Source organism: Thermoascus crustaceus, assembly GCF_041956765.1.
Source record: "Thermoascus crustaceus strain CBS 181.67 unplaced genomic scaffold VTN00scaffold_5, whole genome shotgun sequence".
NCBI classification, from domain to species: Eukaryota; Fungi; Ascomycota; class Eurotiomycetes; order Eurotiales; family Thermoascaceae; genus Thermoascus; species Thermoascus crustaceus.
The window spans coordinates 1,423,353-1,449,096 of NW_027192531.1; the positions used below are offsets into that span (position 1 = coordinate 1,423,353).

Sequence of the window (25,744 nt, forward strand, 5' to 3'; positions counted from 1 at the left end):
ACCTGCACGGACTCCCGTAGCGTCTCCATCCCAACAAAAACAACCGAAGGCGGTCGGTCTTGCTGCCTGAGGCTGCAATCTGAGCTGGAGTCCTCAGGCATCACAGCACAAGACTGCAGATGCAGTGGAGGCACGTGACATCTCTTGGCAGTCACGTCGCGCCACCACCAGCCTCACGGGCCTGGTCGACGACGAAGGACACCAACAGTGAATGTCAGCTGGCTGGAATAGATCGTATGTGTTGGAAAAAATTATTTACTTCATTCCTAAAGCATTTTCCACTGATCATGCTGTTTGTGAGTCGATCTCTCCAATGTACGAGTGTTGACTCTGTTGTAGAGCTTGCTCGCACATAGGTAGGCGGGCGCCTCGAGCCACAGAGCTTCAGCGTCTATTGGGTTAGCTAAGTCGGCACCTCCACCTTTCCACCTATCCTCACCTCTTTGCCGTTTCCTTGTAGAACTTCATCCACGCCACAAAAAAGCACCCTCTTCACTCACGTATCGCCCTCTTCTCGCCCTCTGACGACCGCTTTCCGCTCCTAATACCTGACGCAAAGGCATATTCGATTCTTCTGGACCCCACCGCTCACGCCTGATCAAATTTTGTCGCTCAACATTAGATCAAATGATCGCGTCTCCTAGATGACCTTCCCTCCCCCTCCCCCTTCCGCCCAATCGTCGATTGCTTCTGGCACCGATAAGTCCTCTTCTTCAAGGTCTGCAAGATCCCAACAGCCAGCTTGGGGATCTTCCACTCCTCAGTCCAGCGTCCGCCGTGGTTTGACGCCGCTTGCGACCAACAATCTCTCTTCTTCCTCGACCGCCGCAGCGACCTCTCGACGGCCTCCACAGTCGAGCAGCCCCGGTCCCGGCATCTCGACGACTTCTCCCCTAACCACCAGCTTCTCTGCCGTTCTGTCTTCCTCAAGTCGGCTCCCAGGTAGCCGCAACGCCCCCTCGCCAGCCTCCACACCCTCCCCATTTCCCTCGCTCCAACCTGGCTCGCAACAGCAGCAGCCTGGACAGTCTCTCTCATCCCCCAAATCCAGAGCCATTACTCCGTCTTCCGGTTCTCATCTGGCTTCCGCAGCGGGCTCCGTCGCGGGTGGTGGAGGTAGCGGGGGAGGAGGAGGTGGGACGGGTACCTCCAGAGGTGTCGCCTTCTCTCCGCTACTGTCGGGAACAACCATAAATTCGCCAACTGGGTTCTCTTCTGATAAGCCGGCATCTGCGAGTTCCGGCGCTGGTAACAACGCAAGCCAGTCCTCCCTCACAAAGATATCCGTTGCCCAAGTTTTCCTCCTCCTAGACTCTATCACCGAGAAAGAGGGCAAAGAAAAGTGGGAGACGAAAGCCGCACAGATCCAAAAGGTGAGTTGTGCAGGTCCGCAGGTCATCGCTTCGTAAGTGCACGCTATCTAACCAATATCTAGCTTGTGGAAACAAACGGGATGGAGGTCTTTTCGAAATATTTCCGCCGTCTTCTTACCGGCAATGCTCCACAGATCTTCCCAGGGATCAACAAGGTGGTGGAAAATGCGGGGAACTATCCTCTCCTGGTACAGGAGATGCAGAAAGTTTCCCAGGATTTAGACCAGGCGCAGAGGATCGCGGAGACAATCGATACATCTGAGGGCGATGTTTTCCGCGACTTCGACCTGTCCACCTTCCTTGAGCACTTCAGACTTGATCCTCTGGTGAAGGTTGCGTTGGCACTGGCTTTCAAGACTGCCACTAAGTCAGACTTGCGTGCAAAAGCCGATGCTATCCTCTCGAACTCCATACCTCAGTTCCTACAAAGCCTTGCAACGCCGTCTGAGACGAATAAAGAGTTTAACACCTCCTTCATCGGACTGACGATTGAGCGCTTCATACTATATCCGCCTCGTAATTTCAACGAGGATATTAAGACCAAGCTGATATATGCAGCTAGTCTGCGATATCAGAAGCTGGGAGTGGATATTCCGTCGGAAATTTCGTCGGCTTTGCAGATGTTCAATTTCCTCAATCCTCGTCTAGTTATCGTACGCCAGCTTCACTCGAAAGGACCAAAGGCCACCTCCAGCCAGGATGCTGTGAACGAAGTTATGAATGCTGCTGGCTCAGATAGCTGGAGTGAGGAGCATGTTGCGAACGCCCTTCTCTTCATGGTCCTGTCTCAACATGCGAGACAGTACTCGCTTGAGACGTTCCTCAAAGCTGTTCAGGCACATTATGGGGATAAGCGGATCAACTGGGCCCTTCTTCTGCGACAATTTGATCGCGAGGGGCTAAGGATCAACGCAGAGCAGTTCTCAAGGTTGTACTCTGTTTTCCTGAGTGCAGGGTCTGGCGACTCGACATTGGATGTCCAGAGACTTTGGGGTGGCGATTGGGAGCACCGCGATACCCAGGTTTCTTTCCTGACGGCTTTAATCGCCTCCCAGGTCGATATTTCGCAGATTCCTAACCTCAGGGAAACTTTCCCGGCCGATCTGTTTGCCGACGGTTCAGAAACTGTGCAGCAACAAGGCGAGAGCGCGGTGAAGTTGCCACTCCGTTCTTTGGACGCGATGAGGGCGATATTTGATCTTGCCTTATTTTCCCAGGCTGCATGGGCAACTACAGAGTCTCAACTGCTTATTAAAGCAGTTGTCCAGCACGGCCTTCCGGTTTTCCTCTGTTCAGCATTGGCCCTACCGCAGCCCTGGACGAGTGTGCAACAGAGCTTCGTCCTTCGCACCCTTGTGGTCTTCATTCTCAAACAAGAGGAAGGTTACCAACTCGCTCTTCATGGTGTATGGAAACAAGACCGGCAGTGGGTTGCCGAGCAGCTCTTCACTACATTTACTCAGGATCCTACGTCCACTGCGGCCATTTACGAACACGCCGTCGAATATGGTTGGCTGGATTACCTTCTTGGGTTCACAAATGGACTCGCCTTGGATCTTGCTTCGTTAGCTCATCGAAAGGGGCCCTTTGATCTGGAACAGTGGGTTCGCAATGCTGCGCAAAAGGGTCCGATGGACATGGGGAGCCTATTGTCGAAGTTTTTGAGGATCAAAGCGGAGGATGAGCTTCACGTCCAGCGGAAGGAGCAGCCTGCCCCGCAAATGGTCAGTCTGTCAGTCAAGACCGTATACACCTTGCTCTCCATATTGGAGGACTACGTCGGGGATCGTGAAAACCTTACTCCTGTCCAACGAATCTGCATCCAGACATACCCCAGACTTATCAATTATGGAGAAGGATTCGACGACATCATCGATGCTAACGGTGAAAACGGAAATGCACTGCCGGAGGCGATTGACAAGCAAATGCAAGAGCTATTCGGCAAGATGTACCACGAAGAACTGTCATTGCGAGAGATCCTGGAGTTGATGAGACGGTACAAGACCTCGCGTGACCCTGCCGAACAGGACCTGTTTGCGTGCATGGTTCACGGGCTCATTGACGAATATCATTGCTACCATGAATATCCACTGGAAGCGCTGACGAAGACCGCTGTCATGTTTGGTGGTATTATCAATTTCAGACTGATAGACGGCATTCCACTCAAGGTCGGCTTGGGAATGATCTTGGAAGCGGTCCGAGAGCATGAGCCGCACGACCCAATGTACAAGTTCGGTGTCGAGGCAATTGAGCAACTGATCGGCCGTCTTCCAGAGTGGGCCGGCTTCTGCCATCTTCTGCTGCAGGTTCCAACTCTTAACGGCACATCAATCTTCCAGAAAGCCGAAGAAGTTCTGCAGGAGCAAGGCAATCAGGCTGCAAGTGAAGCTGAAGCAGCAAGACTGAACGGCGCTTCGGACGGGCAGGCCTTGACAAACGGCAATGTGGAGGCAGATGGCGTGTCTCGCAAGTTCCGCTCGCTCCACGTCGACCCTCCGCTCCGTCCAGACATCTATCAAGATCCGGATGAAGAGGTCCAGGACAAGATACTCTTCGTCCTGAACAATGTCTCTGAGCAGAATATTGAAGTTAAGCTGCAAGATCTCAAGGATGTGCTTCGTGACGAGCATCATCAATGGTTCGCTTCCTACCTCGTGGAGGAGCGAGCGAAATTGCAACCCAACTTCCAGCAGTTGTATCTTGACCTCCTAGAGCTCCTCGGTGACAAGACCCTTTGGGCCGAGGTCCTTAGGGAAACCTATGTTAGCGCAATAAGGTTGTTGAACGCTGAATCGACATTGAACTCGTCGACTGATCGCGGCCACCTGAAAAACCTGGGTTCTTGGCTTGGTTCATTGACCATCGCTAAGGACAAGCCCATCAAACACAAGAATATCTATTTCAAGGAACTTCTCATTGAGGGCTTTGATAGCCAGCGGCTTACCATTGTCATTCCGTTCACATGCAAGGTGCTGCTTCAGGCCAAAAAGTCCACTGTATTCAAACCACCGAATCCTTGGCTGATGGATATTCTTGCTTTGCTGATGGAACTTTACCACTTTGCTGAGTTGAAGTTGAACCTCAAATTCGAGATAGAGGTGCTCTGCAAGGATCTTGATCTCGACCACAAGACAATCGAGCCTTCTACCAGCATCCGAGATCGTTCTGCGCATGAAGACGGGGCAGCTAAGGTTCCCGAAGGGCTGGAAGGATTTGAGGATATGTCGCTCGGTGGCATCAATCAGGATATCCGGAATGAGAGATTGTCGCCGGCGGCTATCATGTCGACACTCCCAAGCTTGGACAAAATTCTTGTCTTCCCGTCTTCAGCAAGCAGCATGGTCGACCCCAATATTCTTAGGCAGATTGTTCACAGTGCAGTCGAGCGAGCCATTGCCGAGATTATCACCCCGGTTGTGGAACGTTCCATTACCATTGCCTCGATATCTACCGTTCAGCTGATATCGAAAGATTTCGCCATGGAGCCTGATGAGGAAAAGGTGCGACACGCAGCAGGAATTATGGTTCGACAGCTTGCTGGAAGTTTGGCCCTTGTGACTTGCAAGGAACCGCTGAAAATGAGCATGACAAACTATATTCGGATGATCCAACAGGAGTATTCTGACCAACCTATGCCGGAAGGTTTAATCTTAATGTGTGTCAACGACAATCTCGATGCAGCCTGCGGAATCGTCGAGAAGGCAGCAGAAGAGAAGGCCATTCCTGAGATTGAGAAGGTCATCGAACCCCAGCTGGAGGCACGTCGACGCCACAGGGCTACTCGTCCAAACGAGCCATTCATAGACCCATCTATGAGCCGTTGGGGCTTGTTCATTCCCGAGCCGTATAGGCAGATGCCAGGCGGATTGAACAAAGAGCAGTTGGCTATATACGAGGACTTTGCTCGCCAATCGAGAGGCCCGGTGTCCAATCACATGCAAAATGTGTCAACGGACTCCGGTAGACAGCTGCCTGATGTCCTTCAGGAATCGTATCCTGCGATCCCGAACCTTTCAACTCCCGCTGAGCAGCCAGCTGTTCCCCATCAGACCCCGCAAGCACAGCAGGATGCTCGTCTGCAGCAATCCGCCATGGTTGGAGCGCAGCCGCAATTGAATGGCTTCCTTGAGGCTCAGAGCCCTAGGGATAAGGTTGACAACCTTGTTTCTGAACTTCAACAGGCTGCTCGAAACGCCTCTGAGGAGCACGTCAAGGACCTCAGCAGGGATAGCGCAGTTTTGCAAGCCTATACTCAAGTTCTGCGCACCATTCTTTCGTCTCCAAATGGCGAAGACCTCGCCAGGTTGACATCTCTCAAGATTTGCACCACTCTATACTCCCAGACGGAAGGCTCTCTTGAAATTGAGGTTCTCGTCCATCTGCTCGCCAAGATTTGCGACATGTCTTCGCTTGTGGCGAGGTACACGTGGGCAATCCTCTCAGAGGTCGATGACGAGCACATGTTCAATGTTCCTGTTACTGTTGCGCTCATTGATTCCGGTCTGCTGGATCTCCACCGCGTCGACATGATTTTGACGAAGTTGATCCTCCAGAAGAACACCAGCGCCCTTGATCTTCTCGCTGATTTGATGGACCGAGTTCTCTTCAATGATGAACCATCTGCGCTGAGGTCGGACTTCTCTGGCAGCCTGGAGGCAATGAATCAATGGCTTGTGGAGGAACCAAGCCTCTCAAAGGCTAGCGAAATCATCCGCAAGCTGCGCGAGTCTGGCATTCCAGAAGTCGTCAACCCGCTCCTCAGTGACAAGGCACGGTCGAAGAGAGACCAGATGGAGTACATTTTCAGCGAGTGGATTGGCATCTACAAGTTCCCAGGTGCTACTGACCGTACATACTACACTTTCCTTAAGGATATGCACCAGAGACAGGTGATGAATAACCAAGAGGACTCAGCACTCTTCTTCAGGCTCAGTATCGACATCTCTGTCGCCATGTTCGAGCATGAGTCCCAGAACCCTAACGGCACTCTCGATGAGGCATTCCTCTACATAGATGCGCTTGCGAAGCTGGTCGTCCTCCTTGTCAAGTTCCAAGGCGAGAGCAGTGGAGCTGTCAAGGCCAGCAAATCCGTGTATCTCAACTCCATTCTCTCGCTTCTGGTACTGGTCCTGAATCACCATCAAGTCATGCGTGGGGAAGCATTCAACCAACGGGTGTTCTTCAGGATGTTCTCGAGCATCCTTTGCGAATACTCTATGAACGGGCTCCACCAGACTGACCAACATCAGGACATGATGTTCGCTTTCGCCAACAAATTCTTGTCTCTTCAGCCGAAATATGTTCCCGGTTTCGTATACGGGTGGATGTCCTTGATCTCCCACAGAGTCTTCATGTCTGGCATGCTCAATATGCCAGAGCAAGCGGGCTGGGGACCCTACTGTGAGATTATGCAAGCGTTACTATCTTACATTGGTGAACAACTCAAGCCAGCGAACATCTCCTATGTCACGAAGGACCTGTATAAGGGCGTGCTGCGCATACTGCTGATCCTACATCACGATTTCCCGGAGTTCGTTGCGGAGAACCACTTCCAGTTTTGCAACGTTATCCCAGCGCATTGCGCTCAGCTCCGGAATCTCGTCCTAAGTGCCTATCCCTCCTCTTTCCACAAGCTCCCTGATCCATTCAGAGAGGGTCTCAAAGTCGAGCGCCTCGAGGAAATGCGGGAAGCACCAAAGATAGCGGGGGATATAGTTGCCCCTCTTCAAAAGGCCAACATCAAGGGTGTTGTCGATAATGCACTGCACAGCAACACCATCTCCGAGGCGTCAGTCCAGCAAATATGCGAAGCGGTGTACAACCCAACTACCAAAGAAACAGGTCTATTCCTGACGCCGATCAATGTTGACGTCGTCCTCCTGAATGCCTTGGTGCTGTATATCGGCCAGAGTGCAGTGTCTTCTGCTGGTCCAAAGGGTGGCACTCGAGCGGCTTTCGACAATTCTCCCCACTCCGCATTGCTGGAGAGATTGGCGAAGGTGCTTCGACCGGAGGCACGGTACTACCTGTTGAGCGCTATGGCGAACCAGCTGCGGTACCCAAACAGTCACACCTACTATTTCAGCTTCACGATCCTCCATCTCTTTGGAGTTGATTACTCAGAGCAGCAGGATTCCGACATTCGCCAACAGATCATAAGAGTGCTCCTTGAGCGGCTGATCGTTCATCGCCCGCATCCGTGGGGCTTGATCATCACTCTGCAGGAGCTTCTTCAAAACCGAAGCTACACATTCTTCCGGCTTCCGTTTATTCAGGCTGCACCTGAGGTGAGTACTGCACACGATATCTATAAAAGATTAGAATACCTGACTAACGCTTATCTGCTAGATCGGTCGCCTATTTGATGCGCTTCTCCAGCATATCCAGCAGCAGAGCCCCAGAGCCCTGTCTTAGACAGTCCAATCGAAGCGCATCCTCCATTCTGCTATGACTTTGACGCATCTGTCTAGACATGATCTGTGGACTAGATGCTTTGCATGCCGTAGACACTAGCTTTTTCTTAGCATGTTACAGATGTCGTTGGCCACTTCCAGCCACGGGTTACTTTTGATATTTTACCAGGCGTGTTCCAAGGTTGGTTGCGGGGTTCTCAGGCTTTTGTTTCTTTTCCTGCCTCATTTTTCTTATTCGTTTGAGGCTGGGGTTTCTAGGAGAATATGCATGTGGAGAACGTGTTCAGTATGGTCTAAGGCGACATGAAAACTGCTCATCTTTTTATTTCATCGAGTGTTTTTGCGCGTCTTCTTTCGCCGCGACAGTGGAGTGGTGCTACAAAAAGATCGTAAAAGTGCATAGGCGTAATTGTTCGATTTGTATTATAACGAAATTTATGCTGTTCTTAGTCAATATAGGACAATTTTATTGTTAATTTCTGAACACGTTGCGTAGCCGCTTTCTGTAGGTGTGTGGTCTCCCCGGGGCCTGCTTTGGTTGTGTCCAGGCTGGGTCCGTATGTGACGTCGATGCTGGCGTCGTTTAGCTTTGGACGCTTCCGCGCGACTACACCGATTTCTGTCAGTTGCTTTAAGCAAGATGAACGCGCGGATGAGGAAGAAGAAAGGCACAATGGATGACGAATCTGAATCTGATGCCTCTCCAATCTCCATAGTGGCGGTGATTCTTCCTGTCTTTTGTCTATCCTGACCTGTTCAATGATCCCTCTAACTGCTGACGGTACAGAACCTCCTGGCGGCCCCCCTTCGCGTCGTGGTCTCGAAGCAGGCACAGAAGGCATATATCGGGACTGCGCTGTTCGCAAGCACGTCTATAGTGCTGCTTTGCATATCCACTATCGCATATTGGATATTCTACATCAACTTCGTCCCTCAGATTGGGTTTGAGAGAGTCGTGCATCTGCAATTCGGGTACGTAACCGGTGCTAGAACTCGCACGCGCACCCGACCCTTTGTCACCCTACACGTACACTCAGGGAAAGAAGGCCTGGAGATATAATTCTTATATTCTGTGCGACAGTAATGGATACCCTTGGGGAACAGCTCTGCTTGAGTCGGAGCTGGCGTCTCTCCAGCCATACGACGTGAGCGTAACGCTCCAACTACCGCGTACTCCGTCCAACCTTGCTGCGGGCAATTTCATGCTCGACCTCGCTCTGTTCTCCCAACCTACGAGCTCCGCGGCTACCAGTGCCAATGCTTCCACGGCTTTGATATCTCATTCCCGCCGCCCTGCGATCCTCACATACGCTTCCCCCCTCGTGGACACTGCGAATAGGATCACCCGCATGCCGCTATACGTGACCGGGTGGCAACGGGAGGCGGAGACATTGGACGTGACGATGATGGAAGGAATTGAATTCGCGAAAGGATGGCGAAACTTGCCGCGAAGTCTGCGATTCGAGATCCAGAGTGAGGAGCGGATGCAGGTATACAGTGCCAAGGTGAGGTTTGCGGCAAGGTTTACAGGAATGCGGTACGCTCTGGCCCTTCAGACCTTAATTCTGTTCTCGTTACTGACAGTTGGCTAGTTGGGTTATGTATAACTGGAGAATCCTGTCGTTCCTGGTCTTCAGCTCAATGTTCTGGGGAGTGTCTATGATCTGGACAACCATCTCCTGGTTGTTCCTGTCCTCCGTTTTCAGATCTGGCAAGACTGAATCTGAGCGGGACATTGAGAAAGAGGACCAGGGAGATAAGCAAATCAAGACCGAGTCGGATGAAGAGTCAAGCGATGGGGTTTCTGCTGGAGGGGAGGAAATAAAGAAAGAAGAAGTCGGGGAGTCGACCAGGCTTGCCTCTATTCTCGGTGAAGCTGACGATGAAGGTGATGGTGGACGGCAAAGTAGGACGACAGGTGCTCGTCACCGTCCTGGAGCTGGAACAAGCCAGAGGAGCGGAAGTTCTTGGGGCGTTCAGCGTCGAAGAAGCCGTGTCCTTGGTGGCGACGATGATGGTTTCTCGGTGGACTGAGTATCGGAGCTTAGGTTCTTTGTTTGATTCATTTCTGGAGCGATGGGACAAAGGTTCTGCTTTTCATGGCGCAGGATAACCGATGACATGATCCATTTACAAGGTAGTATGTAATAAGTGCTGTACAACTATAATTATGGAGAAGGAACAATTATTGGGCGTCTCGGGTTTACATATGCACCTTTCTTTCTTCCACTTGACCTGTTCCTTTTACCAATTAGCAGACATGGTCTTTTTTTCTAGCCTATGTTCGTGATGCCGCCACGTTTTCTCCTGCATGGTGCTTTTGGGACTAGACATTGCAAGCCGGCGGGGTAGAGCTCAGGTGGGCGATGACGGAAAATGGCGACTGGATTAGTTTAAACCACGTAGCAAGGTAAATAAATACAGAAAGCCGCCAGGATGTATTGTCTACCTTAAAGACTGTGCGCGGTCTGTTTTCAGCGTTCATAATCGTCGAGACGGTTTGTATCCATATAAAGGTGGAGCAGACCTCCGAGCAGCAACTCTGGTTCCGCTCAACGCAAAAGCGGAGGGACTTCTGTTCGACTTCGCAGGTTGCGCGCCTCACTTTTATTCCCGAGAATCGAGCTGCAATGCATATCCTGGTAAGTTGTCGCTTTATCCTTCATGCCTCGGGCACTTCTCGAGCGGTTGATCTCTGTCTGAGGGGTGATTTCCCACTGTCTCCCAAGGCGTTAACTGACTGCCCCGCGTTGCAGGTAGTTAACGACGACGGCCCCCCGTCGAACCAGTCGTCGCCCTATGTCCACTCGCTCGTCCACACCCTCCAATCCGCCGGGCATACCGTCTCGGTAGTTCTGCCTCACCAGCAGCGGTCATGGATCGGTAAGGCGCACCTCGTCGGGGCGTCCATCAAGCCGACCTACTTCCGCCCCGGCACGCTTCACCAAGACGACGGTACCATACACCCCCTGCCACGGGGCAGCAATGCTGAAGACGATGAAGATGGCGATGAATGGATCCTCATCGACTCGACCCCAGCAAGCTGTGTCCAGATTGGTCTCTTCCACTACTTCCAGGACCGCGGCCCCATAGACGTGGTGGTCTCGGGCCCGAATTATGGACGCAACACGACCGCGCTCTTTTCACTGTCCAGCGGGACCATCGGAGCTGCCATGGAGGCCGCGGTCTGCGGAAAGCGGGCTATCGCGTTGTCATATGCCTTCAGCACACGGCACCACGACCCCGTGGTCATTGCTGAGGCGTCTCGTCATTCGGTCCGGCTCATCGAGCATCTCTGCAGGAACTGGGGCGATGGCGTAGACCTGTACACGATCAATGTGCCGCTTGAGCCTGGGGTCAGTGGGAACAAGATCTTATACACTTCCATGCTCGATAACCGGTGGTCGTCGGGCAGCTGCTTCGAGGCCGTCGACCCTGAAGTGGCCGGGGAAGATCCCGCGCTCCAGGAGCAGAAACTGCGGCAGCAGGGTGAAGCTGCGGGTGCGACGGAGAATGGGACGGCTGGAAACTGTGCGAAGAAGAACCGACTCCAGCACAAACACTTCAAGTGGGCGCCCAACTTTGGGGATGTATATCGGAGCGTGGAGGAGAGTGGGCCTGGTAACGACGGCTGGGCAGTTAAGGAGGGAATGACTAGGTAAGTGCCAGCCTACGCTATTTCATTTCCTGGCGTTTGCTTGCCTGATAACTATATGTGCTGACATTGCCTTGACAGTGTTACGCCACTTAAAGCGAATTTCATGCATATACCCGGAATCGAAGGGGATATCAAGCTGTGAGTGGAAACCTTGGCGGGCGGGCTTGATAGAATTCTGCTCTATAGACCATCTATACATTCTCCCCGTCGTAGATCTATATTTAGACTTGGAAACACGCTTTATTATCCACCCCGCTTGCTTCTGCATCTTTTTATTTTATGACCAAGGTCATTCTGATAGCTTCCTTTTTGTCCAGATCAAGCCGTGAACCTATGTTCTACTATCTGATCGACATTGAGGACCCATATGTGCAACCGTTAGTGGAGCAAGCATTGCAAACCCGGCTTAAAGGAGTCGACTGTCGGCCGATATCGTCTCTGTCGGAGCTTCCAGATCCTTCAGCTCGCGTCTTGCAATACCGGGAATACGAACAACTGGATTTCGACCATGTCCTTTCGCACCCTTCGACGTCTCTCGCGAACTCTTTTGTCATCCGCAAGGCTCTGATCCGCAAACATTACCTGTCCAACACGGTAGTTAATTGGATATCCAAACACCCGGACAGCATCCTACGGAAACATGTGAAACCCGCGGTCGACTTTGAGCTGGACTATGCCGAATTTCTCGATGAGGCTCTTATCGAGGCGTACGAGCTGCGTGAAAGCTTGGAGAGAAACGAGGGCAAGGCTGAGCAAGATAAGGAGTGGTGGATCTTAAAGCCCGGGATGAGCGATCGCGGCCAGGGGATTCGCCTCTTCAACAGTGAGGCTCAGCTGCAGGAGATCTTTGAGGAATGGGAAGTAGACGACTCCGACGTGGAAGATGATGCCGAGGAAGATGGTGATGGGCCCAAGCCCGCCGCCACCAACGGTAAAAACGAACAGGGCGTCGTAACTTCCCAGCTGCGCCACTTTATCGCTCAACCTTACATCGACCCTCCTCTCCTTATCCCATCCGCGTCCAACCGGAAGTTCCACATCCGTACCTATGTCCTTGCGGCGGGTTCGTTAAAGGTCTACGTCTTTAGGGAGATGCTGGCTCTGTTTGCCAGAAAGCCCTACCAGGCGCCCTGCGAGGAGGATGATGAGGTGAGAGATCTCACCAGACATCTGACTAACACCTGTCTCCAAGAAGGAGGTAGCGCCAACGAGGGGAGCGTCCGGCGCTTCTGGGACCTAGACGACTCAGTCACGGGACTCGCCGCGAACTGGAAGGACAGCGTTTTCGACCAGATATGCGCAGTCACCGGGGAAGTGTTTGAGGCGGCCGCCCGGGGCATGTTGGTTCACTTTCAGACGCTCCCCAACGCGTTCGAGCTGTTCGGTGTGGACTTCCTGGTCGACGAGGCTGGTACGGCGTGGCTGCTCGAATTGAATGCGTTCCCTGACTTTAGCCAGACCGGGAAGGAGCTCAAGGATGTCGTTGTGGGCCGCCTCTTCGAGGCAGTTGTGGACGCGGCTATCAAGCCGTTCTTTGGGGTAGATGCGGGGCCGGCCGAAGATAGTCGGGGGTTGAGGCTCGTGGCGAGTCTAGACCTAGGCAGGAATGCGCAAAGGTGATTCCTAATCAACTTCATGCATTATATGGTGTGCAGGGAGGTATATGAGGCTCTTATAGCTCTTTCCAGTTAAGATGGTGCATACCTGTACAGTACATATGTTAACACGGGTGATGAGGCTGAAATTGGATCGATCCCTCAACACGAACTTCTACTGTGCACAGAGTACGGAGCCCTCCCTACCCTATATCCAGGTACGCTGCAACGCAGGGTACCTACATTTTGGTAAGGCCATTTGCGCGGTCCTATACCCTTGTCCCCAGAGATATATAGCCGAAGTTTAGACGATTCGTTGGCCATTCCAACCGCCGCTAAATCCGATAGGCACGGACGATCCTTGTGTGGCACAACTTCGTGCTTCCCGTGCGGTGTTGGTTTAATTCTCCGAGGAAAACGTATCCAATTGTTTATTCCAAGACATCATGCTTTACTTTTGCCCAGCTTCATAGATGTTCGACTCACCAATGACCAGTGCGGCCATACAAAAGTTTCTCTCCGCATTAGCATTCGAGAGAATAGTCTTCGAAAACTTCCGAGACACTGTCTCCCCACATTTTGGTTTGGACTCCGCTAGACAGGGATGTTCTGTCAGCTTTCGAATTATCACTTTCCCCGACTTCCCAACGGTCGGGAACTCGGGATTCATATGTGCAGCCTGCAAATGTGACTTACCTGCCTAGCGTATATGGTGCTCAATGATAGTAATGGTACTGCGTCCACCTTCCTCTTTCTGCATCTATCTGCAGATCAGGGCTCATGGAAGTGAAGAATTGGAACTATCGGCGCAGTCAGTGCTGCTGCACGCCCTGAACCATGTCCTCTTCATGATGGGCACAAGTTCTTTCTAGAAGGTATTTTGCAACACCTTTCTCCAGAGCTCTGGGATCTGATATATCATGTGCAAACAGCTGTGAACATGTATGCATTTCTGGTAGAGTGACCTGTGTAGTATTCCTGTAAGTCAAGAGGCTGGCATTGGATGTTATAGGGACGATCTTACTATCTCAGTTTATTTTTTCGCTCAGTATACGGGGATGGTAGAGGTTATTGTGAGGGGGTTCAGGGACTAGTGTTGCTTTTGCTGCGCCTGCTCCCTGTCCAGCGCACAGGAGCGGACCTAGGTGGGTAGCTCCTGTCCATCTTGGGTGTAATCCAAAAGGTATGGCGCCTTCCTCCGCTTCTCAGCCTGGGAGAGAGAAAAAGACACACAGAACTCCTCCAGTCGTTCGTTCCTGTCTCTTATGGCTTCATGATTTGTTCAAGACTAGGACATCATCTCCTTCCGTCTCCAAGTTCCGTTTCGTTTCTCCTGTTGCCACTCGTTGAGCAGCTCTAAGCTTTGTGAACATTCTTGCTTATTACAGAGGCAAAGGTGCTAGAAGGCAAAGCAGGCTGCTGGCCTTGCAGGATGATAATCTCGTTCAGCATCATGTCTGACATAGCCGGTGCCAATCCTCTGACCCCAGATGGGCAGGCTCTGTTTGCTATTCGGATGCTCTATTCGTTTCTCCCAGTGGTTGCTACTGCTTACTACTTCATTTCCTGGATCTTCAACGCTGCGCGTGCAGATGGCCGAGGACAGAGAAGGCAACAGGGCGGGTTCCGAGCGGCTGCTCTGTGGCTGATGTTCGCTGTTCTTGTCACATATGTGAGAGCTACCTTTGCTTGCTACATTGAGTTGAATATGTCTCATTTGCTTGAATGGTTGGCGAATTCTAATCTTCTGTCTAGGGAGTCGATTCTGCGTCTCTGATATTCAAGTCCTTTTCTGGCTGCCAGGCGTCAGTTCTCCAGGACAATATTGTGAGCAGGCTGCTTTCTTGTCCCCTGATCTGGGCATTGAAGGACTCTTTCCGTATCCCCAGACAGCTAACTTCATTTTGACAGGTCTTTGCCTTGGGCTCTTGCTTGGTCTGGTGCACGCTACTTGTGGGTTTCGGTGATTCCAAGGGTCCCGCTTGGTTCCCCTTTAGCGGATGTTGGGTCATATATCTGGTTTCAGAGGCTGCGTTGCTTGCTTTGTGGCTTTCTGTTGAGAAACGGACCGGACAACCGAGCATTTTCCTTGCTGGGCTACGTACATTGCGTTTATCTGTGCTCCTGATTCTCTGCATACTCGCCGGAACCCGGATTATAAGAGCCAGATGCGCTCAGACTGACGAAGAGAACACTCCCTTACTGGGTAATAATATCGAAAATCCAGCGCATATCCAACGAACCTCGGGGGATCATGGCTACGCGACAATGGCCAACGGCCGGACCACATCGGTCAATGACGACCATACCAATCAGAACACCGAGTCTGAAGGTGACGAATCAAAAGAGAGGTGGTCTAGTAGTCTTGAGACTTTCATGGTAAGTCTGTCACTATGCTGAGAGTGTGGACATGTAAAGCATCTTTGGCTAATCCACTCAGTTTCTCATTCCTTTTTTCTGGCCCAAGGGGAAGCCTCATCTACAACTACTTTACGTCGGTGTTGGCGTCTGCCTATTGCTGGATCGTATACTCAATGTGCTTGTTCCCCTACAGCTCGGTCTAATAACTGATATTCTCAGCAAAGGACATGGTACGTAAGATACCTGTATGGACATCTTTTAGTTCGCGGAATACTTTGTATCTTGAAGTGGTCTTGTGCACCTGCGACTCGCATACCCATGCCTTTCTTCTATTCCCCACGGACCCTAACATCTGAGCAGGAAAGCTTCCATGGAAGGAAATTCTGGTTTTTATCATTCTTCGACTTCTTGACTCCAGCGGTGGCATTTCGGCCATCCGAAGGTATCTGTGGTTGCCGTTGGAGAATTACTCGTACCATAAGATCAGCACGGCCGCGTTCGACAAAATCATGACCCTGTCGAGCGACTTTCATGATAACAAACACTCTGGTAGTCTATGGCAATCGGTCAGCCGCGGCTCATCTGTTCGATATATCATACGCTCCGTACTCTTCCAAATCGGCCCCATGTTAGTTGATCTTGTCTTGGCTGTCAGTGTGTTATACTATCTATTTGACGTCTACATGGCGTTGATAATTGCAGCCGTTGTGATTGTCTTTTTGTGGTTGTCTGGCAAAATCCTCACGAAACAAAAGGAGAAACGGAGACAATGGATTTCTGACATGGAGAAGGAGCATAACATCCTATGCGAGTCTACCGGTAATTGGCAGACTGTTTCATACTTTAACCGTGTACCTCACGAAAAGTCTCGATACTCCTCTGCAGTGAAAGATCACATGAAGTCCTCCCTTATCTTCAAGCTATGGTCGCATTTCGAATCAGTGGCGCAGTCTTTCTTGCTGATTGCTGGGCTAATGGGAGCGTGTATTCTGGCGGCATATCAGGTTATTCAAGGCGACAAACCTGTCGGTAGCTTTGTGATGCTGTTAAGCTATTGGGCTCAATTATCTGGCCCTCTTCAGTTCTTTGCTAGTGGATTTTGTGATATCGCCCTTGATATGGTCAGCGCTGAAGAGCTGATTGCACTGCTGAAACAGAAACCGACGGTCGTTGACCGGGACGGTGCAAAACCATTAATCCTAGACCGGGGAGAAGTCGAATTCAAATCTGTTGAGTTCTCATATGATGGCAGAAGGAAAATATTAAAGGATCTCGGCTTTCGGGTACAAGCAGGTCAGACGGTAGCACTTGTCGGAGAAACAGGAGGTGGCAAATCGACCATACTGAAACTTATCTCGCGCTTTTATGATCCTTCTAGGGGTTCAATTTCGATTGACGGGCAGAACATACGTGATGTTACGCTTGAAAGCCTTCGTGCGAACATTGGTGTTGTTCCCCAGGATCCTGCATTATTTCACGACACCATTACAGGTAACATCAGATATGCCAACCCTTCAGCTACAGATGAAGAGATATATGAGGCATGTAAAGCCGTCGCGCTTCATGATAAATTCTTGACATTCGCAGACGGGTATCAGACCCTTGTTGGCGAGCGTGGCGTCAAGTTGTCCGGGGGAGAGCTTCAGAGGGTTGCCATCGCTCGGGCTATTGTCAAAAACCCAAGGATCGTGCTCTTGGACGAAGCGACCAGCAGCGTGGATAGTGAAACAGAATCACAGATCCAACAAAGTTTAAAAAAGCTCACTGCTGGCCGCACAACGTTCATCATTGCGTATATCCTCATCAGTTTCTTATCCTTTCTGGAACACTTCGAGCTGACGGCACTTTACAGGCATCGTCTTTCCACCGTAGTCAATGCGGACAAGATACTTGTTATCAAAGATGGTAGCATCATAGAGCAAGGACCTCACGAAGCACTCTTGAAAATCAAAGGTCACTACTACCGTCTGTGGTCACGTCAAGCCAGTTTGGAGCCACAGAGTTCTTCTAAGACCCCAGAGTTGAGCTCTGGAATGCAGTATAGTACTTTGTTGATTGATACCGGCGACGACACAGAAGAGCATCCGCACCCTCAATCGAATCGGTCTAAAACGATGTCTACAGCCAACGGTCAGATCAAAGCTCAGGTTACACATACTAAATCGGGCTTCTGCAGGGATGATTGTGTGAACGGCAACCTCTCAGTCATTGGAAATCTAGAATCCAAGACTCAGAACATCGATAAAGATTGCCCGAAGAAAAGAGTTTGGAAACCTGACGCTCCAGAGTTTATTCCGCAGCGCCTTCGACTGTCGAATTCCGGTAAACCGCAAACGGCCGCAAACAACAGCGATTCCTTGGGTACCAGAGTCAAGCATTGTGAAGCCACAAAGGAGAATTTTCCAGGCAAACACATTCTGACATTGGAGCATGGAGATACGGTCAAGCAGTCTTCGGCCTTTAGAACCGATGCAAAGGAGATTATTTCAACTTGTCAGCTTGTCTCCAATGGAAACGGCCCTGCAGACTTCGACTCCGCGTTAGACCAAGCCAATGGTGCCCACGATTCACAAACGACAACTGCAGCACGTCCAAAAAGCAAAAAGTACAAGAAGAAGCGTAACGCTCGCAGAAAGCTGTCGAAAAGTGGGCCTCCAGACCTTGGATGACCCAAATGCAAGGAGCGGGGTGGTCGATTCTTGAGACTGATACTCTCGTAAAAGTACCCACCAATAATACTTACATATGTACCCATATTATCGACGGAAGAGATGAATAGCGGCTAATAGGGCTTGAACAGTCAGTTTGTACGGATCGAAATTAGAAAACGGCAGGCGAGGAACTTGGGTGATGTCCAAAAGCATAGGGCTCCATCCTTTAATCACTTCACCTCCGGTGTATGTAGTTCTCCTGTGCTTTACACCAGTCTCCCTGTTGGTCTCTCGACCAGGTCTCAGCCAAGATCTTGACTTGCGAACGGGATTTCATCTTTTTGTACAGTTGCCTACTGGGCATGCACAGTAGATATGTAGCTGTGACTCCACGGGACAGATCGGAATCGTAAATAGAAGAGGTAGAAATACATACATAAACCAATAGGCTCACTGCTCATCCGAATCTCTGCTTCGCCAGAGCCTTCAGCCACCCCATTGTCTCCTCTTCCTTCTGCCGATACTTTCGCAACCTCTCCTCCCGCTCCGCCGCCCGCGCTCTCAGCATCTCTTCCCTTCTGATCTCCCGCTCATTCTTCTTCCGCTGCTCCTTCTCCCGCTGCTTCTTCAACGCCTCCAGATCGTTGTCACCGCCACCCATCAGGTCCTCGTCCGGCACCGCCTCTACCGGTGAGCCTCCCCGCTTGGCCTGGACGAACTCCCGGTTGGCAGCCGCGGCCTCCCGGCGCTTCTCAAGGCGGCGCTCGTGCGTTCCCGGTTCGGCGCGGGGCGCGATCTCTTCTTCGAGTTCTTTCATTGCGGTGCGGTGGGAGCGGATCTCAGCACGGTGTTGGCGTCGTTGCTCTTCACGGGCGGAAATGAGGTCTTCTTTTTCGAGTTCTGTGGATAGATATACCAGTCAGCCATCTATAATGTAATGAAAGTCGGAAGGAGTACTCACCTCGTCGGAGTTGTAGATCCTGTACACTCGGAACCGTTGGCCCGGCTCTCTGACCTGGCCGGTCTCCTACTGCTGCTGCTGAGGCAGGAAGCTGGGGACCGTAGTCTTCCTCATCATCCTCCTCCACCTGAGCTTCCCGGCCCTCTGCATGATTGCGTCTTTCTGGTTCCTGGTAGCTTTCGCTACGACCTCGGCCACCTCGCTCGTAGTCCGGTGACGAACGTCTCCGACTCGTCGGGCGAGATTCTTCTTCTTTTTCTTCTGCGACGCTACGGCGTGCTTTCTCCAGTGTGTTCGGATCGTACCAGCCTTCGGCGAGTTCTCCACGGTTCCTGATATGTCAGCCTAATATTTTTCCATCCTTCCAATCCAGTTTCAGACCCGATCGGGGTATACCATGGAGTTGTCAAGTGAAGTGAAGTAAAGTGTAAAAAGACGAGGGAGAGGTCCCCTACCATCTCTTCACAAAACTCTTCCACCTCCCTTTCACTTCCTCCTCGCTCAGATCCTCCAGGGTCAACCCCTTCTGGATATCGAGGTACATGGCGAACATGGGCTCGTAGTGCGCTAGGTCGTGCTTTGAGAGCTGGGGCGCGTTGAATGGAAGTACCGGTGGTGCTGCTGAGACGGCGGCGGGGGTTTCAGAGCGTGGTCGTCGCTCATCATGTCTGTCCCGGTCATGTCTGTGACGGTGGTGATGATGGTGGTGGTGTCTTCGCCGTTTACTCTCTGGTGAGCGGGACCGTGAGCACGAGCGGGAACGGGAACGGGAACGGCTGTCTCTGTGGTGTCGATGATGGCGGCGGTGGTGGTGGTAGTAGTCGTTGTAGTTGTCGTAGTCATCGCGATGACGGCGGTGATGGCGCGGCGGGGAGATCGACCGGGTGCGGGATCTATAAGGGCGCGATGAGAGCTCCCTGGAGCTTCGGGAGCGGTCGTTGTGGTGGGACATTTTCGTCCCTGGGTTTGGCCCTGGTTTCTTTGATCGGATGGAAAAAAAGGTCTAGTTGCAATTGTAATCAAAACTGGGATGGATAAGATCAATGCGGCGCGGCGGGTGTTTGTTACATTACCGCATTGGGTGCATAGCTCCTCTGCCCGCACCACTGCCTCTTAGATACTAGACAACTAGTCCACCAATCAATCCGCGATGATCTCCGCCCAGCCTCATGAATTACCATTTCAGTAAATATACAGATTCCACGTGACGGAGTACAGAGAACTCCTTTTTTAAACACCTTACCGCACCGCTACTGATAGAATACACCGTTATGTCACGGCTTGTTTCGGGGTAAAGAAACTAGGTATTTATGAATGCTGAACGAAGTACATAATTTTTTTTTTTGAAAAGACATGAGAAACCGCCTGCGTTGCTGTATTGATCGTATATCAGAAGATGGAAAGAAATATATCAATTGTGGTAAATACATGAAAAGAAAAGTGTGGCCGACTCGTACAACAATCATCAAAGTCAAACCGCCATTTTGTCCCCTTTAATGCAGATAAGAGGGATCTACAGTTCAGTGCCCGACTGTAAAAAAAAAGAAAGTAAAAAATAAAACTAGGTGGACTCGTTTAGCTTGTCGATGCGCTCTGCTGCTCATTCTCTGAGCTGCCAGCGTTCACACCAGCAGAAGAGCTGGAAGCCGGTTGTGAAGCAGTCTTGTTTGCAGCGGCCATCTGCCAGGCCGGAATAGAAGCAGGCCTCCCGAGCCGTGACAGAGTGCTGCTGACCTCTTCTCTGGGAGTTTGGCTCGTTCCAGACTGCGCTCCCATAGCCGGAGACGAGGTCGAAGATCCGTTTTGGGAACCAGGAGTAATACCGTTGGTGACTGGGGAAGATACCGACTCCTCGGATGGTCGAGAGGTGACGGGGATTGTCGATCCTCCTACGGTTCTGCCAGTCACTGGTGAAGCAGCTCCGCCAGCACCACCGAGCCTGTTGCCCATGAGGACCTTCAGACTCCTCAGCTCAGTGCCGAGCTCCTTCAACCGGTTCTCATTGCCTTCCCTGGCTCCTTCAAGAGCCTTTGGAATGCTGTCCTTCAGGGCCCTGACTTCATCGCTGATCCGACGGGTTTCATCGTCTCTTCGACGAGTTGACGACTTTAACTCTGAGACAACATTCTCGACCTCCCGAAGAGCTGCATCCAGACGTTCCGTTCGCGCTTCTTCCGCCGACTTCAGTGTTGCTGTGTCGGAAGAGAGCTGGTCGATAAGGGCAAATGCGCGAGAGAACTGTTCGTCAATGTTCTCCTTGTCCTGCTGAAGCTGCGGGGGAGTGGGAGGGGCAATGAGAGGGGCAATATATCGCTATCCGAAAACGGTCAGTGCACTCGGATATGGTAAGAATAGACGCAGATCGTGCAGATACAAACCTTGGCGACAAAGTACAATCCATACCCCACGCCGCCCATCACTGTGGCCATGATGAACCAGTCCCGCCAATCCCTTTTGGGGATCCTAGTGGTTTAAATGGTCAGTGAGAGCCGGAGTCTGGGGTCCGTGCATTTGCTTACTCTGGGGGCGGAGACTGCCATTGACCATATGGAGGATAGCCATATCCTTGGGCAGGTGGTGGTGGTGGTCGGTAGACAGGTTGCTGCTGTGGAGTATATCCCTGCCTAGTAGATGTGGTGGAGGATGAGGAGTCTTCGCCTACTCTCGAGAGCGCAAGGTCAATCTCCTCTTGTGTCAGGTTCTTAGACTGGAGGAATGCGATCCGCTTCTCGAGAGGCGACGAGGCCACAGAGGGGTCTTGAAGAACTGTTGACATGTTAGACTTTGTCGATAACAGGTCGCGGAGCCAGAATGGGAGTAACTGGGGTTCTGTTGAACGTACAGGTAACCTGGCAGCAGAGATGACCGTTAGCTCAGTCTCCAAGAACGTGAATCCGAGGATGTTTAGACGTACAGCTGAGGAGACGAGCTCCTCCCGCGCCATGATGCTAGGCCCACCGGCTTCCACAGCCGTCTAATTCCCTCAGCGCATACAGGTAAGATGCTCAGCAAGAGGCGAACAGCCTCTGGTCGACGAGGAGCAGGAGAAGGATGCAGAAGACAGCCGACGAAGGACAGACGTCGGACTGATCGGGGCACGAGGCGCTGGACCTCGGGCTGCGGAGCTTCCCCAGATCCCGTGATCCCCGACGGGCCCGACGGTGCCGCATTTCTCCGTCCCGAGACCGCCTTCCTGTCCGGTCACAGGGACGGGCCGTTTGTTTACAGCGTCAAAGGCTTCAAGCGCTGTTGTTGTCGCATCGATCCCCCGCTTCCCCTCCATGAGCATCTGCCCTCGACGCGTGCAGTGAAGATATATCTTATCGCGACCTCATTCGACAGTCGTCTAGCTCTCCACGGCCACCCACTGCGGGCTGGCGTGCACCATGTCGCAGGACACGGGCTTGTTCAGCATTCGGCGCCCCCGAGAAGTACGAGACCGATCCCCTGGTCACGTTGATGTGGTAGACAGAACTGTATGTTAACACCTGCTGACGCAGTCATCGGCGCAGACTCTCGGGAGCGTCCAGAACTACTCTGCAATTCCCCAACCGTCGTCCGCTCTCAAGCGTACCAGCTCCATCGGCGCCTTCCAAAATGCGCCGTACACCTCCCAGCACCATCGGTCGTCGATGCTTAGTTCCATGGGTCGCCCTCAGCAGCCCAACTTCCAGCGTTCTTCGTCCGGCGGCAGCTTTGGTGCAGATGCAGGACTGTCGTCAGTCAGACGCTCCGTGTCGAGTAACATGTTCCAGGGCGCCAGCGCCGGCCGCTTAAGTTATGCTCCAGGTTCACTTCCCTCGAATGCAGCAGCCCAGAATCTGCAAAGAAGGAGCAGTGTTTTCTCCCGACCGTCGATGGGTGGCGCCATGGGCCACCAATCCTTTTTCGCTCAGACTCCTGCGCCTGCCGGCATACCTAAGGATCCTCGTCCCCTCAGAGATCGAGCATACCAGGCCCGCATTGGACAAGAACTTTTGGAATACCTAACGCATAACAACTTTGAGCTCGAGATGAAGCATTCGTTGGGCCAAAATACGCTCCGGTCACCCACGCAGAAGGATTTTAACTACATCTTTCAGTGGCTTTATCACCGAATTGATCCGAATCACAAATTCCAGAAAAGTATCGAGGCAGAAGTTCCGCCGATTTTGAAACAGTTGCGCTACCCGTTTGAAAAGAGCATTACAAAGTCACAGTTGGCGGCCGTTGGAGGTCAGAATTGGCCCACTTTCCTTGGCATGCTTCATTGGATGATGCAGCTCGCCCAGATGTTGGATAGGTTTTATATGGGTGACTATGATGACGCTTGCGCCGAAGCCGGAGTAGATGTGTCTGGAGACCGCATTATCTTTCGCTTCCTGACTGGAGCTTATCACGATTGGTTGCAGGGCGGTGAAGACGAGGATGATGAAGTAGCAGAAAAGCGACTCGTTCCTCATATCAAAGCCATGGCGCAGGAGTTTGAGAGAGGCAACGAGAAGTACGTCCAGGAGATGCAAGTTTTGGAAGCAGAGAATAGGGCATTACGAGATCAGATCGAAGAGCTGGAGAAGAATGCGCCGGATATTGCTAAGCTGGACAAGCACTTCCGGATTTTGGAGGACGACAAAAGGAAATTCGAGGACTACAATAACAATGTCCAGGGCAAGATCGATAAATACGAAAATCGTATCAAGTTTCTGGATGAAGAGATCAAGAAAACCGACGCAGATCTGCAAGCTGCTGAGGAGGAAAGATCAGGTCTCCAGGCCAGCGTCGATAGGCAAGGGATTACAATACAAGATATTGACCGCATGAACACCGAACGAGAGAGGCTACAGAAGAGTCTTGAGGACACACTTGGCCGCCTGGAAGAAGCGCATGCCAGAGTCATGGAAAAGGAGGCAGAGGCGAGCAGGAAACTGGAAGATCTGGAACAGATGGTCAAGGCGTACAACACACTTGGCTATCAGACAAGCATAATTCCGGCATCCGCGGTCAACGCTAAAGGCCAAGACTACGAACTCCACCTCAATGTCAATGAAAGCAACTTCTCGTCATCCCAGCTGGGAGGGTCACAGACCAGGGGCTCACCAGAGGGAGACCGACTTTTGGCAGATGCATTTACCGGTTATCACCCTGCCCATCTGCTCAATCTCGACCTCAGAGGATTTGTTCGTAGCAACCTAAACGCATTAAGAAAGGAGATCAATGAACGGAGAAAGCGCGCTATTGACGACGATTTGGAACGCCGTAATCTCCTGGACAATATCAAGGAAGCCATGGACGAGAAGAGGAGTGAGGTCGAGGCTCTCGAGCACCGGAGACGTGCAGCAGAAGAGGAGTTTGAAAAGTTGAAAGAGATCACGACAACTCAGAAACTCGCGTCAGATGCACAGATCGAGAAGATGGAGAAGGAGCTCGCGAAGATGCGTGCGACACTGACAGAGAGTGTCCAGCTGATGGAGCAGCGTGAGATGAACACAAATATCGAGTACGAGCAGCTGACGCTTCGGGCTAATGCGCTGCGAGAAGAGCTCCACACGGGCGTGGAGAACATGCTGAACGACGTCATCCGTTTTAAGGTACACATTCAGAAGAGTCTGGAGGACTATGAGAATTTTGTTGTCGATGAGGTTGAACAGGAACTTGGCGGCGACGCCGAGGCTCAACTTGCAGAGGATACCCCCATGGATGAGGAGAACTAAGGAGTATATTACGTGATGACGGTGTTCAATTTTGTCTGATTTGGCTTTACGATTAACGACCTGGGTTCTGTATGCTTTGGTCACTTGGTATACATAATTGTACAGATATACTTTTTGCTTTTAATGTTCATTTTGATTGTCGCATTGCAGGTACTGTCACAGTTCCTTTCAGGGTTATGTTACCTTGGGTTTACACATGCAAAGCCAAGTGCCTATGTAATCACTCTGCATTATGTGTGCTTATCATTCTTGCTTCTTGGGCTTGCCATATTGCAGGGATTGTTGCTGTCCCCGAGCAATCAATGTCTCCGAGACCTGCAACAAGGAACAGGGGTCTAGTCAACACAGCGCTCATTACCCCTTAAGATAAGACGCAAGAATTCAAGGCGTTTCCTCTTCGCTGTCGTTCGTGTAGGTTACCATCACGATGGCAGTGCATGTCGCTTGGTTAGAAATTGCTGCATGTCTTGGCACAAAGAGAGATATAGCTGGCCAGTCATCGCGGCACATGCGAGGATTGAGCAGGATTTTCTTTCAAGTTTCAGGTAACCAACAGCATGTTCCGGACCGTCACCGTACATTCTCGAGCCGTGTGTGAAATCGGGCCAACTTCGAGGTCGTCACTTGGTCTCCTTTGCTCTCTTTTCCCGCCGGAACCATAATGCGCAGATGGCTCGGGGGGCCTCGGGCGCCTTGGAAACTGATATTCTCCGCAGCCTGATGCCAGCAGAAGAGCTTGAAGATGGAGCAATTTGCATTTAGGGAGAAAGCTGGAAGCAGGTTACATATAAGGACCGTACTTTGATGCAAGAATCATCCCGTCAATTTCTACACACAGCACATTTGGAAGGGCCAATGGTGTCAAGCGGCTATCTACAACGTAGAAGGCGAGAGTCCGCTTTATAGATTGCAAGTTCCCATGATGACAAGAGCCGCCTTCTTCCCTGTGTTAGGTAGATATTCAGCAAGACTTATAATAGGTCCCCAAGCCCCGCCCTCATCTGCTTTCTTCCCCCTCGTATGTTCATCACTACCACATATT

At 51.6% G+C, this 25,744-nt stretch overlaps 7 protein-coding genes across 7 annotated transcripts; 5 read left to right on the forward strand and 2 right to left on the reverse strand.

The window, feature by feature from the left end:
* Positions 1–644: 644 nt before the first annotated feature.
* Positions 645–7,787, forward strand: VTN00DRAFT_8045 (uncharacterized protein; the record flags this gene model as incomplete). The annotated part of the gene is made up of 3 exons (XM_069434856.1): positions 645–1,373; positions 1,436–7,660; positions 7,722–7,787. 3 exons carry the CDS (start codon positions 645–647, stop codon positions 7,785–7,787), a joined length of 7,020 nt encoding a protein of 2,339 aa, XP_069286311.1.
* A 639-nt stretch (positions 7,788–8,426) lies between these two features.
* On the forward strand, positions 8,427–9,820 carry VTN00DRAFT_8046 (uncharacterized protein; the record flags this gene model as incomplete). The annotated part of the gene is made up of 4 exons (XM_069434857.1): positions 8,427–8,507; positions 8,574–8,758; positions 8,868–9,323; positions 9,379–9,820. 4 exons carry the CDS (start codon positions 8,427–8,429, stop codon positions 9,818–9,820), a joined length of 1,164 nt encoding a protein of 387 aa, XP_069286312.1.
* A 596-nt stretch (positions 9,821–10,416) lies between these two features.
* On the forward strand, positions 10,417–13,064 carry VTN00DRAFT_8047 (uncharacterized protein; the record flags this gene model as incomplete). The annotated part of the gene is made up of 4 exons (XM_069434858.1): positions 10,417–10,428; positions 10,543–11,444; positions 11,523–11,582; positions 11,762–13,064. 4 exons carry the CDS (start codon positions 10,417–10,419, stop codon positions 13,062–13,064), a joined length of 2,277 nt encoding a protein of 758 aa, XP_069286313.1.
* Positions 13,065–14,492: 1,428 nt separating this feature from the next.
* On the forward strand, positions 14,493–18,069 carry VTN00DRAFT_8048 (uncharacterized protein; the record flags this gene model as incomplete). The annotated part of the gene is made up of 6 exons (XM_069434859.1): positions 14,493–14,711; positions 14,795–14,866; positions 14,951–15,418; positions 15,480–15,630; positions 15,761–17,192; positions 17,253–18,069. The coding sequence occupies 6 exons, from the start codon at positions 14,493–14,495 to the stop codon at positions 18,067–18,069; spliced, it is 3,159 nt and encodes a 1,052-aa protein (XP_069286314.1).
* Positions 18,070–18,508: 439 nt separating this feature from the next.
* VTN00DRAFT_8049 (uncharacterized protein) lies at positions 18,509–19,964 on the reverse strand (the record flags this gene model as incomplete). Its single annotated transcript, XM_069434860.1, has 3 exons — positions 18,509–18,951; positions 19,013–19,344; positions 19,468–19,964. The coding sequence occupies 3 exons, from the start codon at positions 19,962–19,964 to the stop codon at positions 18,509–18,511; spliced, it is 1,272 nt and encodes a 423-aa protein (XP_069286315.1).
* Positions 19,965–20,587: 623 nt separating this feature from the next.
* Positions 20,588–21,956, reverse strand: VTN00DRAFT_8050 (uncharacterized protein; the record flags this gene model as incomplete). Its single annotated transcript, XM_069434862.1, has 5 exons — positions 20,588–21,325; positions 21,391–21,475; positions 21,532–21,778; positions 21,855–21,861; positions 21,927–21,956. The coding sequence occupies 5 exons, from the start codon at positions 21,954–21,956 to the stop codon at positions 20,588–20,590; spliced, it is 1,107 nt and encodes a 368-aa protein (XP_069286316.1).
* Positions 21,957–22,398: 442 nt separating this feature from the next.
* On the forward strand, positions 22,399–24,702 carry VTN00DRAFT_8051 (uncharacterized protein; the record flags this gene model as incomplete). The annotated part of the gene is made up of 2 exons (XM_069434863.1): positions 22,399–22,443; positions 22,513–24,702. 2 exons carry the CDS (start codon positions 22,399–22,401, stop codon positions 24,700–24,702), a joined length of 2,235 nt encoding a protein of 744 aa, XP_069286317.1.
* Positions 24,703–25,744: the final 1,042 nt, after the last annotated feature.